General features: G+C 49.2%; 1 protein-coding gene across 2 annotated transcripts in view; it reads right to left on the reverse strand.

The window, feature by feature from the left end:
- Positions 1-12,795: 12,795 nt before the first annotated feature.
- The window catches only part of cops6 (COP9 signalosome subunit 6), a 55,963-nt gene continuing 54,200 nt past the window's right edge, over positions 12,796-14,558 (reverse strand). For both annotated transcript variants that reach the window (XM_072493406.1, XM_072493405.1), the window contains exon 10: positions 12,796-13,241. In XM_072493406.1, the coding sequence (XP_072349507.1) occupies positions 13,101-13,241 (141 nt within the window). In that variant the 3' untranslated portion in view covers positions 12,796-13,100. The remainder of the gene's footprint in view (positions 13,242-14,558) is intronic.

Here is a 14,558-nt window from a genome sequence, read left to right on the forward strand (position 1 = left end):
TACACTTAGAGTAGTAGAGTGTCAACCCACAGCCAGCTGTGTGCATTGTTACAGAAGTTCAATAAATCGTATTGAACCGACACCTACGTTTGGTGTCTGCTTTACCGTTCATCTGCATCCTGTTGCAGTCCGTGTTACCCCAGGGTGAATAACACGACATAGAACATAGAAAATACAGCACAGAACAGGCCCTTCAGCCCACGATGTTGTGCCGAACCTTTGTCCTAGATTAAGAACAAATGGAGAAGACTCCAAAGGACCGGACAGTGGCAATGTGATACTCTTAATCTAGAAAGGGTTCAGGGATAGTTCCAGCAATCACAGGCCAGTTCGCCTAACCTCAGTATGGTATTGGAATCATAATCAGGGAAAAGCAAATCACTGGGAACTTGGAAGATTACAACACATGCACCCATTATTTCTGCAGCCACTTTGTTTATCCCAGCAGTCATTTGGTTTATCCCTGAGGATTTAGGGGACCAGCTAACCTTCAGTCTCAAACTTTGCTCACTACTTCTCCCGTGATAATGATCGCTTTTAATGCTTCTTCATTCCTTTCGCCCTTTCATTTTCCACTGTGACTGGGATGTTATTTGTTTCTTCTGCTTGGGTCACTGTCTGTGCGGAGTCTGCACGTTCTCCCCGTGTCAGCGTGGGTTTACTCCGGGTGCTCCGGTTTCCTCCCGCAGTCCAAAGATGCGCAGGTTAGGTGGATCGGCCGTGCTAAAATTGCCACAGAGTGCCCAAAGATGCGCAAGTCAGGTGGGGTTACGGGGATAGGGCGGGGGAAGTGGGCCCAGGTGGGATGCTCTTTCAGAGGGTCAATGCAGACTCGATAGGCTGAATTGCCTCCTTCTGCACTGTCGGGATTCTACAGTACAGTGAAGACAAGATACAAAATTCTTGCTCAAAGTCTGTTTAATTTCCTTGCTTGCCACTATTTAATTCCCTTGTCTGAATTTCCAAAGGACCAGTGTTTACTTTAGTTGCTCTACCTATTGATATGCTTGCAGGAACTCCTACCGTCTGATTTTATATTTCTCGCTAGCTTACTCATTCTATTTTTTTGTTAGTTTCTAAAATTTCTCAATCTGCTCCCCTACCACTAATATTCACAACATTCCTGTGCCTTTCCTTTCAATTTGATACCGTCTTTAACTTCCTTAGTTAGCCACAGATGGTTCATCCTTCTCATCTTTGTTACTCAATGGAATATATTTTTGTCGAGAATTCTGAAACATCTTAAGTTTCTGTACGGTCTTACCTATTAATTTACCCCCCCCCCCATCAGCTTTTGCCAACTCGGCCTTCGTACTTTTGTAATTGCCTTTAACTATGTTCAAGATACTAATTTCAGATCCAGGTTTCTCACCCTCAAACTGAGATTCCATCATGTTAGGATCGCTCTTTCCTACAGGATCCATTACTATAAAGGCTTTAGTTAATACTGTCCCATTAAATAATACCAGATCTAAAATAGCATGGTCCCTGGTTGGTGCCACAATATATTGTTCTAAGAAAGTGTGCTGAATGCAGTCTATGAATTTATTCCCACGGCCACTTTTGGTGCTTTGATTTGTCCATTTTATATGAAGGCTAAAAGCACCATGATTATTGTAGGTTTCTTACAAGTGTAATGGGACAGGGATTAGAGAACTCCAAAGTGTATCATGGAGCTCACCTGACCCACAACCTTTAATAGATTGTGGTTATGGGGAGCACACGGGCCTACTTTACAGGTGTGATGCAACAGAGAAATAAAGTACTTTTAAATTAAAACAATGTTTATCTATGAAACCAGTTAACACGTTATAAACCCACAGTAAGCATCTTAACAACTATCAACACCAATAAATCCCTCCAAAGAATACAGTACTCTATAAGTAACACTTCAATCTTTCCTTTTAACATCCATAAGACAAAAACCCTTTTTACAGAAAGACATCAGGTTTAACTTCTCTACAGAAACAGGTATTGTTTTTAAATCACCAAACGATCTGGAGAGTCTTTGGATTGCAGAGAGAGAGACTAATAAACCTTCTTGCTGTGACTGCAGCTACCCAGCTCTCAAAACAAAACTAAAACACATCCTGCAGCAGACAGCCCCAAGTGAAAGTAAAAATCTGACAGACAGCCCAGCTCCACCCACTCTCTGACATCACTGCAGTAATAAACACCCATCTCTTAAAGGTAAACCTGAATTGGGAATCTGAATTGTAGCTCCAGTATACAGGTGGTTGAGAGTAGTGAGGTCATGAGTAAGGTTTCAAAGTTGCAGGAGTGCACCGGCAGGCAGGAAGGTGGTTTAAAGTGTGTCTTCTTCAATGCCAGGAGCATCCGGAATAAGGTGGGTGAACTTGCGGCATGGGTTGGTACCTGGGACTTCGATGTTGTGGCCATTTCGGAGACATGGATAGAGCAGGGACAGGAATGGTTGTTGCAGGTGCCGGGGTTTAGATATTTCAGTAAGCTCAGGGAAAGTGGTAAAAGAGGGGGGAGGGGTGGCATTGTTAGTCAAGGACAGTATTACGGTGGCAGAAAGGACGTTTGATGAGGACTCGTCTACTGAGGTAGTATGGGCTGAGGGTAGAAACAGGAAAGGAGAGGTCACCCTGTTAGGGGTTTTCTACAGGCCTCTGAAAAGTTCCAGAGATGTAGAGGAAAGGATTGCAAAGATGATTCTGGATAGGAGTGAAAGTAACAGGGTAGTTGTTATGGGCGACTTTAACTTTCCAAATATTGACTGGAAATGCTATAGTTTGAGTACTTTAGATGGGTCCGTTTTTGTCCAATGTGTGCAGGAGGGTTTCCTGCCACAGTGTGTAGATAGGCCAACGAGAGGCGAGGCCATATTGGATTTGGTACTGGGTAATGAACCAGGACAGGTGTTAGATTTGGAGGTAGGTGAGCACTTTGGTGATAGTGACCACAATTCAATTACGTTTACTTTAGTGATGGAAAGGGATAGGTATATACCGCAGGGCAAGGGTTATATCTGGGGGAAAGGCAATTATGATGCGATGAGACAAGACTTAGGATGCATCGGATGGAGAGGAAAACGGCAGGGGATGGGCACAATGGAAATGTGGAGCTTGTTCCAGGAACAGCTACTGCGTGTCCTTGATAAGCATGTACCTGTCAGGCAGGAAGTGGTCGAGCGAGAGAACCGTGGTTTACTAAATCAGTTGAAACACTTGTCAAGAGGAAGAAGGAGGCTTATGTAAAGATGAGACGTGAAGGTTCAGTTAGGGCACTCGTGAGTTACAAGTTAGCTAGGGAGGACCTAAAGAATGAAATGAAAATCGCTTATTGTCACAAGTAGGCTTCAATGAAGTTACTGTGAAAAGCCCCTGGTCGCAACATTCCGGCGCCTGTTCGGGGAGGCTGTTACGGCGCTCGAGAGTTACAAGTTAGATAGGAAGGACCTAAAGAGAGAGCTAAGAGCCAGGAGGGGGCATGAGAAGTCTTTGGCAGGTAGGATCAAGGATAACCCTAAAGCTTTCTATAGATATGTCAGGAATAAAAGAATGACTAGGGGAAGAGTAGGACCAGGCAATGACAGTTGTGCGAAGTTGTGCGTGGAGTCCGAGGAGATAGGAGAGGTGCTAAATAAATATTTTTCGTCAGTATTCACACAGGAAAAAGACAATTTTGTTGCGGAGAATACTGAGATACAGGCTACTAGACTAGAAGGGCTTGAGGTTCATAAGGAGGAGGTGTTAGCAATTCTGGAAAGAGTGAAAATAGATAAGCCCCCTGGGCCGGATGGGATTTATCCTAGGATTCTCTGGGCAGCTAGGGAGGAGATTGCTGAGCCTTTGGCTTTGATCTTTAAGTCATCTTTGTCTACAGGAATAGTGCCAGAAGACTGGAGAATAGCAAATGTTGTCACCTTGTTCAAGAAGGGGTGTAGAGACAACCCCGGTAACTATAGACCAGTGAGCCTTACTTCTGTTGTGGGGGAAGTCTTGGAAAGGTTGAAAAGAGATAGGATGTATAATCATCTGGAAAGGAATAATTTGATTAGAGATAGTCAACAGAGTTTTGTGAAGGGTAGGTCGTGCCTCACAAACCTTATTGAGTTCTTTGAGAAGGTGACCAAGCAGGTGGATGAGGGTAAAGCAGTTGATGTGGTGTATATGGATTTCAGTAAAGCATTTGATAAGGTTCCCCATGGTAGGCTATTGCAGAAAATACAGAGGCATGGGATTCAGGGAGATTTAGCAGTTTGGATCAGAAATTGGCTAGCTGGAAGAAGACAAAGGGTGGTGGTTGTTGGGAAATGTTCAGCCTGTAGTCCAGTTACTAGTGGTGTACCACAAGGATCTGTTTTGGGGCCACTGCTGTTAGTCATTTTTATAAATGACCTGGAGGAGGGCGTAGAAGGATGGGTGAGTAAATTTGCAGATGACACTAAAGTCGGTGGAGTTGTGGACAGTGCGGAAGGATGTTACAAGTTACAGAGAGACATAGATAAGCTGCAGCGCTGGGCTGAGAGGTGGCAAATGGAGTTTAATGCAGAAAAGTGTGGGGCCATTCATTTTGGAAGGAATAACAGGAAGACAGAGTACTGGGCTAATGGTAAGATTCTTGGTAGTGTGAATGAGCAGCGAGATCTCGGTGTCCATGTACATAGATCCCTGAAAGTTGCCACCCAAGTTGAGAGGGCTGTTAAGAAGGCATACGGTGTGTTAGCTTTTATTGGTCGAGGGATTGAGTTTCGGAGCCATGAGGTCATGTTGCAGCTTTACAAAACTCTGGGGCGGCCGCATTTGGAGTATTGCGTGCAATTCTGTTCGCCGCATTATAGGAAGGATGTGGAAGCATTGGAAAGGGTGCAGAGGAGATTTACCAGAATGTTGCCTGGTATGGAGGGAAGATCTTATGAGGGAAGGCTGAGGGACTTGAGGCTGTTTTTGTTAGAGAGAAGAAGGTTAAGAGGTGACTTAATTGAGGCATACAAGATGATCAGAGGATTAGATAGGGTGGACAGTGAGAGCCTTTTTCCTCGGATGGTGATGTCTAGCACGAGGGGACATAGCATTAAATTGAGGTTGAGATAGATACTCAGAGAGTAGTAAGGGCGTGGAATGCCCTGCCTGCAACAGTAGTGGACTCACCAAAACTAAGGGCATTCAAATGATCATTGGATAGACATATGGACAATAAGGGAATAGTGTAGATGGGCTTTAGTGTGGTTTCACAGGTCAGCGCAACATAGAGGGCCGAAGGGCCTGTACTGCGCTGTAATGTTCTGTGTTCTATGTACACCCACGACAACTATTTTATAAACACCCATTTCTTAAAGGTACTCTCACATGACACAAGTCCCCATTACTTCTTGATTTAGAGTTATACAGTATAGCTACCGTCAGAGGGTCTGTAGACGACGCTTACCAGTGCCACCTTTCTCTTACTATCTCTTATGTCTACTCACACTGATTTGACATTTCCATCTTATGAACCAAGATCATTTCTCACTCTGTACTCATCTCATTGTTGCCCATTCTGCCTGTGTTTCTGAAATGATAAAACTGCTGAATATTCAGTTCCCAGCGTGGGTCGCCTTGCAAACGTGAACCGAATATAATGTCGGTGATGGGCGTCCATCCCGATAACAGGTCCCGCGATTGGGCAGAGTGCCTGAGAACAACGGGAGACCTCCCCCCGCCCCCCACTTCAATAATCTTTGGTATTCTCTACCCTAGAGGACTGCGGAGGCTGACTCGTTGAGTATGTTCAAGGCTGAAATTGGTAGATTGCCACACTTCAAGAGACACTGGGATGGGGCAGAGAAATGGTGGCGAAGTAGATCAGCCAGAAACAAGAATTAACAGAATAAAACACTTCTTTCCAACCTAATAAAGATGGCTCGACCTGTCCGGTCACACAGATGGGCGGCGCGGAATAGCGATGGGAATATATCAACGTGCTCGTGTTCCTTGATAATTTAATTCCATTCTTCTTCTTTACCTTTTTAGAAACAATTCCTTTCTAATTCCTTCATATTCTCCCTCGTCATGCTCCCCCCTGCTGTGTGTTCTTAACCCATGTCTCTTCCCTTATGTCTTAACTCATCCATGGCGACTGGTTAATGTTTAGCTTGTTCCTGTTTTTTTGCTGGAAGGCATTCTGCTGAACACCATTTTGAATGTTTCCCATTGTTGTTCTACATCATTGTTGATCAATATTGTTGTCCATTTTGGTTCCCCAAGTTTTATCCTCAGCCCCTCTAGATTGGCCAGTCTATTGTGGTCTTCGTCCATACTCACGTCCTTCACAATTCTTACCTTAAACATATATTATGGTCACTATTGCCCAGGTGCTCCCCTCACTTTCACTTTTTTCATTCATGGTAACATCATTGGAATAGCAATCCAAAGACACTGGCTAATGCTCTGGGGACACAGGCTCAAATCCCACCACCGCAGCTGGTGGAATTTAAATTCAATTAATAAATCCGGAATATAAACCGAGTCTCGGTAATAGTGATCATAACAACTGTCGTCGATGGTTGTAAAAACTGATTCATAGAATCATACAGTACGGAAGCGGCACTTTGGCCGATCAAGCCTCCACCAACAAAGTCTACACTAATCCCACTTCCCAGCACTTGCCCCATAGCCTTGAATGTTGTGACATGCCAAGGTCTCAGCCAAGTTTATTTTAAATATAGAGTTTTAAACCTCAACTACCCTCCCAGGCAGTGCGTTCTAGATTCCCACCAACTCTGGGTGGAAAAACCTTCCCTCAAATCACCTCTAACCAAACCCCCCCCCCAACCCCCGCCTTTCACCTTTGCTATTGACCCATCTAAGGGGAATAGCTGCCTCCTATCCATCCTGTCCATGCCCCTCATAATCTCATACACCTCAATCAGGTCCCCCCTCGGCCTTCTCTGCTCCAAGGAAAACAACCCCGGCCTAACCAGCCTCTCCCCATAGCTGAGGCGCTCCAGCCCAGGCAGCATCCTGGTGAATCTCCCCTGCACCCTCTCCAGTGCAACCACATCCTTCCTATAGTGTGGCGACGAGAACGGCACTCAGTACTCTAGCTGCGGCCTAACCAGCGTTTTATACAGCTCCATCATAACCTCAGTGCTGTTATAATCTATGCCACGACGGAGTCATACAAGTGCCCTGTATGACTTCTTAACAACCCTCTTTACCTGTCCTGCCACCTTCAGGGATCTGTGGATAAGCGCCCCCCATGGTCCCTTTAGGGAAGGGCATCTTATGACACCCATATCTCATGAAAGAATAAAAAGATAAAATCTACCCTGGCACATTCCCCATTCGGAGAATCAGTAGCCAATCCTCTCATTGGGCATCTTGTAGAAAGTCAGAAAGGCTTCTTACACACATTGTAGAATCCCCATGGAGAAGGAGGCCATTCGGCCCACCAAGTCTGCATCGACCTTCTAAAAGAGCACCCTACCTAGGCCCACTCCCCCGCTCTATCCCCATAACCCCACCTAACCTTTAGACATGAAGGGCAAACTAGCACGGCCAATCCAGCTAACCCGCACATCTTTGGACAGTGGGAGGAAACTGCAGCACCCGGAGGAAACTCACGCAGACACAGGGAGAACGTGCAGACGCCGCAGTCATCGGAGGCTGGAATCGAGCCTGGCACCTTGGCTCTGTGAGGCAGCTGTACTAACCACTATGCCAGCCCCACCCCCCCCCCCCCACCCTCCCGAAGGGAACCCCATTCCCACCTTCCCTTCACTCACCTCTTCAGACCAATTAATAACAGCATCTCCGTATCTAAGGAAGGATGTGCTGGGGCCTTGGAAAGGGTCTAGAGGAGGTTCACAAGAATGATCCCTGGAATGAAGAGCTTGTCGTATGAGGAACGGTTGAGGACTCTGGGTCTGTACCCATTGGAGTTTAGAAGAATGAGGTGGGATCTCATTGAAACTTACAGGATACTGCGAGGCCTGGATAGAGTGGATGTGGAGAGGATGTTTCCACTTGCAGGAAAAACTTGAACCCGAGGGCACAGCCTCAGACTGAAGAACCCTTAAAACAGAGATGAGGAGGAATTTCTTCAGCCAGAGGGTGGTGAATTGTGGAACTCTTTGCCGCAGAAGGCTGTGGAGGCCAATTCACTGAGTGTCTTTAAGACAGAGATAGATAGGTTCTGGATTAATAAGGGGATCAGGGTTTACGGGGAGAAGGATGGGGATGAGAAAAATATCAGCCGTGATTGGGCGGCACGGTAGCACAGTGGTTAGCACTGTTGCTTCACAGCTCCAGGGTCCCAGGTTCGATTCCGGCTTGGGTCACTGTCTGTGCGGAGTCTGCATGTTCTCCCCGTGTCTGTCCCGTTTCCTCCCACAGTCCCGAAAGACGTGCTTGTTAGGTAATTTGGACATTCTGAATTCTCCCTCCGTGTACCCGAACAGGCGCCGGAGTGTGGCGACTGGGGGCTTTTCACAGTAACTTCATTGCAGTGTTAATGTAAGCCTACTTGTGAAAATAAAGATTATGAATGGTGGTGCAGACTCAATGGGTCGAATGGCCTAATTCTGCTCCGATATCTTAAGGTAATTAGAATAATCATGCGGGGACTTAACGATCTTTGAAAACCAATTTCCAGAATTTATTCACGTATCTGCGTCCTTCCTTCCTCTGTGGCCTGGTGGACTGTGGGCTCCCCGTTAGTGCAGTGGATCCTTCATCAGTATTTCACTTCTCTCCAGAACCCTAAACTCTATCCACATGGATTTTATTTCTGCCGCGCTGATTTGTTACATAAAGGTTTTCCACTGCCGATAGGGTTTCTCTGGCAAGCCCATGACTCCAACCGCCCACTGCTTTCTCCATCTCTCTGAAATATGTTAAATTCCCTGGCAACGTTTAATTTTTGGCCGAGGATTTTTCATCGCCACGTCTCTGCGATCCCTCCGACGACCGGCCCCTCGCAATGTATCCTTGCTGCCTCAAGTCCCCCTCTGCCCCAGCGTCAATGCACAGTTAATCCTACTTTTAACAGCTTACTTTCTCTTACTTAATTTTTCACCATCTTTTCACTCTCGCTTCATCGTTGTAATTCAATCCAGGCGAGAAATTCCTCAATTAGTTGATCCGCGGTCTATGGTCACCTTTTCTGTTCCGTTTATATTTAGGCTGACTTAATTTCATGTGCATCCCTCACGCCTCCACCTACAAACTCCTGCCAGCTCTCCATTTTGCCCTCTGTTCTGGGTCAGGTGCAGTCCTTCCAAGGAATAAAGCTCCTTTTCTTGCACCGATGTCCCATAAAACGAAACACTTCTTTACTACAGGGTTTTTTTTAAGCTGCGTGTTAACTCTCCAGATATGATTGTTCCTCTGCCAATTTTGAATGCGGTTTGGACAACTCGCCTGAGGTTATTACCCTTGTAATTAGAATAGAACGTAGAATTTCTACCCTGCAGAAGGAGGCCATTTGGCCCATCGAGTCTGCACCGGTCCTCTGAAAAAGCACTCTATCTAGGCCCACTGTCCCACCCTATCCCTGTAACCCCACCGAACCGCCACATCTTTGGACACTAAGGGGCAATGCGGCATGGCCAATCCACTGAACCCGCACATCTTTGGACTGTGGGAGGAAACCCACGCAGACACTGGGGGAAAGTGCAAATGGCTCACAAACGTCACCCAAGCCTGGAATCGGACCTGGGACTCTGGTGCTGTGAGGCAGCAGTGCTAACCACTGGGCTGCCCCCCAAGATCCTGCTATTCACTCAAGTATTCCTCCCAGACCTTTGTTCTGCTCTCTCCCAGGCTCTGCCCCCCTCCCCCACTCCTTGGACAGCCTTGAGCCGCAATATATCTGGCAACCTGACTGTGCACCCTGTCTTTCTCCTTGTGCTCAGATAGCTGCTTCATCGTATCTGCTGGACCGGGCCAATGGCCGACAGATCCAAGTCCCAACCTCTCCAAGTCCCCGGCTACCCTGCTCCCTCACAGTCACAAAGCTCCTTTGTCTGAACCTGTGAAGAGGGGGGTGGGGAGGGGACATACTGTGTCCTGGGTACAATTATCCTGAGATTTCTCCCTCACTCTTATGTTTTGGGAGTGTCTCCAATGCACACGCCAGTCCAGTGACAATGGGCTGGGGCGACTGAAGCCTGAGGCCTTGCAGGTGTTGGAATCCGGCGCAAGTTCGATGTTCACAAGCCCCCACAGCTGGGCCCTAATAGCTCCAGTCTTTAATAATTCGATTCATGGGAACCAGAATAAATCTAATTAGATTTTCTAAATGCTTATTTCTAGATATTACTCACCTACCTGCTGTCGTGTCGTCACTCCTCAATTATTCAGCTTTGTCCACTGCTCCTTTAATGCTCACCTCCCCCCATGTTCTTTGCTGCACTGTCGCTGCCTCCTGCAGTGTAAATGCATCGCCACCTCGACACGCTTTGCTGCACTGTCGCTGCCTCCTGCAGTGTAAATGCATCACCACCTCGACACGCTTTGCTGCATTGTCGCTGCCTCCTGCAGTGTAAATGCATCATCACCTCGACGTGCTTTGCTGCATTGTCGCTGCCTCCTGCAGTGTAAATGCATCACCACCTCGACACGCTTTGCTGCACTGTCGCTGCCTCCTGCAGTGTAAATGCATCACCACCTCGACACGCTTTGCTGCATTGTCGCTGCCTCCTGCAGTGTAAATGCATCACCACCTCGACACGCTTTGCTGCATTGTCGCTGCCTCCTGCAGTGTAAATGCATCACCACCTCGACATGCTTTGCTGCACTGTCGCTGCCTCCTGCAGTGTAAATGCATCACCACCTCGACACGCTTTGCTGCACTGTCGCTGCCTCCTGCAGTGTAAATGCATCACCACCTCGACACGCTTTGCTGCACTGTCGCTGCCTCCTGCAGTGTAAATGCATCACCACCTCGACACGCTTTGCTGCACTGTCGCTGCCTCCTGCAGTGTAAATGCATCGGCACCTCCACACGCTTTGCTGCACTGTCGCCGCCTCCTGCAGTGTAAATGCATCACCACCTCGACACGCTTTGCTGCACTGTCGCTGCCTCCTGCAGTGTAAATGCATCACCACCTCGACACGCTTTGCTGCACTGTTGCTGCCTCCTGCAGTGTAAATGCATCACCACCTCGACACGCTTTGCTGCACTGTCGCTGCCTCCTGCAGTGTAAATGCATCGGCACCTCGATACGCTTTGCTGCATTGTCGCTGCCTCCTGCAGTGTAAATGCATCACCACCTCGACATGCTTTGCTGCACTGTCGCTGCCTCCTGCAGTGTAAATGCATCACCACCTCGACACGCTTTGCTGCACTGTCGCTGAGTGGGAGCGGAGTGTTCGAGGTTTCCAAAGCCCCTTTGTGTGAAGAATGACTTCCTGGCAGTCTGCCTCTAGCTTTAAGGTTTGCTCTGGACTCTTCCCCGCCCCGTGCACCCCCACCCCCCCCACCACCACCAACCCCCAGAAGAGATCTTTGTCTCTACTTACTCAATCCCTTCCACCATCGCAATCAAATACCCTTTAACCTTCCATATTCAAGTAAGTACAAGCCTTAAGCTCTCCATAGGATTGATCCTTTTTAACTCCGATACCCATGCTGGTGAACCTGACATAAGTCAATGTATCTTCCCGGAGGTGCAGTGCCCAGGACTGAACACAGTCCTCCAGATGGAGTCGTACCAAAGTTCTGAATGGCTCTCAGATAAGTTTCATCCTTAAATATTCCAATCTCCTCCCTGTGGTATTAACTGTAAGAACGGCAAGGGTTAATGGAATGTGCAGAGTCGCCACTAGAGGGAGGTACAGATACAAGTATATAAGCATTGATGCTAAGCCTTGTGGATAAGAGTGGTCCAGGAGTTAGCCAGAGACAGTCAGAAGTATTATTAGAGAAAGTTAGAGCAGATCATAGTTTATACCAGTATTAAGATTAGTTGTAGATGAGTGTAGTTTATTTTTTAATAATCAACTGGGTATTATTTAGAAGCACGTGTTGAATCCAAATTAGTAGTGCTCGTAAAGTTATAGCTTTGTTTAAGTACAAGCTATTTTTGAGGTCTTTGGGAACACTGCGCCAGCCGTCCTGAATAAGCAGCACAAAGATCACCACACTCCCGATAAAAGGCAACATCAATAACCTGTGTGTACGGATTGCATTTAACACGGTAAAGCAGCTGAAGGTGCTCCACGGGAACGCACTGAAAGAAAATTCGAAAGTGACCCATGTAAGGAGGTTTTACAACAGATGACAGAATGGGGGTAGGTTTCCGAGAGAGAGAGGAGGGGAGTTTGAGGAGAGAATTTTAGGGCTGAGGGCCCAAGATGTGGCGGCACAATTTAAAAAAGAAAACGGGGGGAAGTTCGCCAGAGAGCCTTGGTGGGTTGCCGGGCTGGAGGAGGTGACAAGAGTAGGGGCGGGGTCTCAAGAATTGAGGGGCTGTTGAACGGGGAGCCGCGGGAGACGGCGAGCACAGAATCGCGGCGGGCGAGCAGGATCTGAGTCGCGCCTTGGGCAAACGGGATTTGCTGAATGTTAGGATAGGGGCAACAGAGTTTAGAATGAGCCCCAGTTGGTCGGAGGGGAAGGGTGGCGAAGAGAGGTCAGTTGGGAGAACATTTGGACAGGTAAGTCGAGGGGGGAATAGAGGAGTGAGGCAGGGTGGGTGGGGGAAAGAGTGGGCGCGTGGAGGGGGCGGCAAAGGTGGAGAGCAGCGGGGAGGAAACGGGCAGGAGAGAGAGAGAGAGATAAAGGGTCATGTGCACCAGGTGAGATGGCTCGGCTGTGACTTCCAGAGGAGTGAGAATGAACTACTAGATCCTTTAAACTTTATTTCTCATGCACAACCAACAACTTCACACCCGGCAGAGACCCCCACGGTGTGAACGCAAACCCCAATCTGACCAATCACCGAATCAGCAAAACCGGAGAGCGGAGACTGACTGTCAAACAAACACGGGGACCGTTTCACAAGACAGGTCCGGGCAGCGGGCAGGGAGGGGGGGGGAGGGCACCAGTCAATCGCAGATCTGCTCCAGTCGGTGGGTGGCCCCGGTCCGGATTGTGAACTCTCCACCCCAGCCCCGCCCAGAGGGTGAGGGCCAACGGCAGCCCATTCAGAAGAAGAGGCCACGCATCCGGCGGCCGATTCCCTGCCGGTCGTACAGGATGTTGAACTTGTTCACAAACTGGTTCATGGTGTTACAGGTCTTGGTGATGGTGCCGAGATAGGCCATCAGCCCCACATCGTTACATTGCTGACAGAGAGGGAGAGATAGAAAGAGAGTGAGACAGCAGTGACAACACAATGATATCGAGATTGAAAATCACAGGGCCTGCTGTCTGACCCAGTGCCCGTCCGGTCAATCACCCCATCCGTCCATCAGACACTAACCCCGTCCGTCCGTCAGGTTCACTAACCCCGTCCGTCCGTCAGGTTCACTCACCCCATCCGTCCATCAGACACTAACCCCGTCCGTCCGTCCGGACAATCACTCCATCCGTCCATCAGACACTGACCCCGTCCGTCCGTCCGGACAATCACTCCATCCGTCCGTCAGGGACACTGACCCCGTCTGGCAGGGACACTGACCCCGTCCGTCCATCAGACACTAACCCCGTCCGTCCGTCAGGGACACTGACCCCGTCTGGCAGGGACACTGACCCCGTCCGTCCGGCAGGGACACTGACCCCGTCCGTCCATCAGACACTAACCCCATCTGTCCGTCAGGGACACTGACCCCGTCCGTCCGTCAGGGACACTGACCCCGTCTGGCAGGGACACTGACCCCGTCCGTCCATCAGACACTGACCCCGTCCGTCCGTCAGGGACACTGACCCCGTCCGTCCATCAGACACTAACCCCGTCCGTCCGGCAGGTTCACTCACCCCATCTGTCCGTCCGTCAGGGTCACTAACCCCGTCTGGCAGGGACACTGACCCCGTCCGTCCGTCCATCAGACACTAACCCCGTCCGTCCATCAGACACAAACCCCATCCGTCCGTCAGGGACACTGACCCCGTCCGTCCATCAGACACTGACCCCGTCCGTCCATCAGACACTGACCCCGTCCGTCCATCAGACACTGACCCCGTCCGTCCATCAGACACTAACCCCGTCCGTCCATCAGACACAAACCCCATCCGTCCGTCAGGGACACTGACCCCGTCCGTCCATCAGACACTGACCCCGTCCGTCCATCAGACACTGACCCCGTCCATCCATCAGACACTAACCCCGTCCGTCCATCAGACACAAACCCCATCCGTCCGTCAGGGACACTGACCCCGTCCGTCCATCAGACACTGACCCCGTCCGTCCGTCAGGGACACTGACCCCGTCCGTCCGGCAGGGACACTGACCCCGTCCGTCCGGCAGGGACACTGACCCCGTCCGTCCATCAGACACTAACCCCATCCGTCCATCAGACACTGACCCCGTCCGTCCGTCAGGGTCACTAACCCCGTCTGGCAGGGACACTGACCCCGTCCGTCCGTCCATCAGACACTAACCCCGTCCGTCCGTCAGGGACACTGACCCCGTCCGTCCATCAGACACTAACCCCGTCCGTCCA

Source organism: Scyliorhinus torazame, chromosome 31 (genome assembly GCF_047496885.1).
Source record: "Scyliorhinus torazame isolate Kashiwa2021f chromosome 31, sScyTor2.1, whole genome shotgun sequence".
Lineage (NCBI taxonomy): Eukaryota > Metazoa > Chordata > Chondrichthyes > Carcharhiniformes > Scyliorhinidae > Scyliorhinus > Scyliorhinus torazame.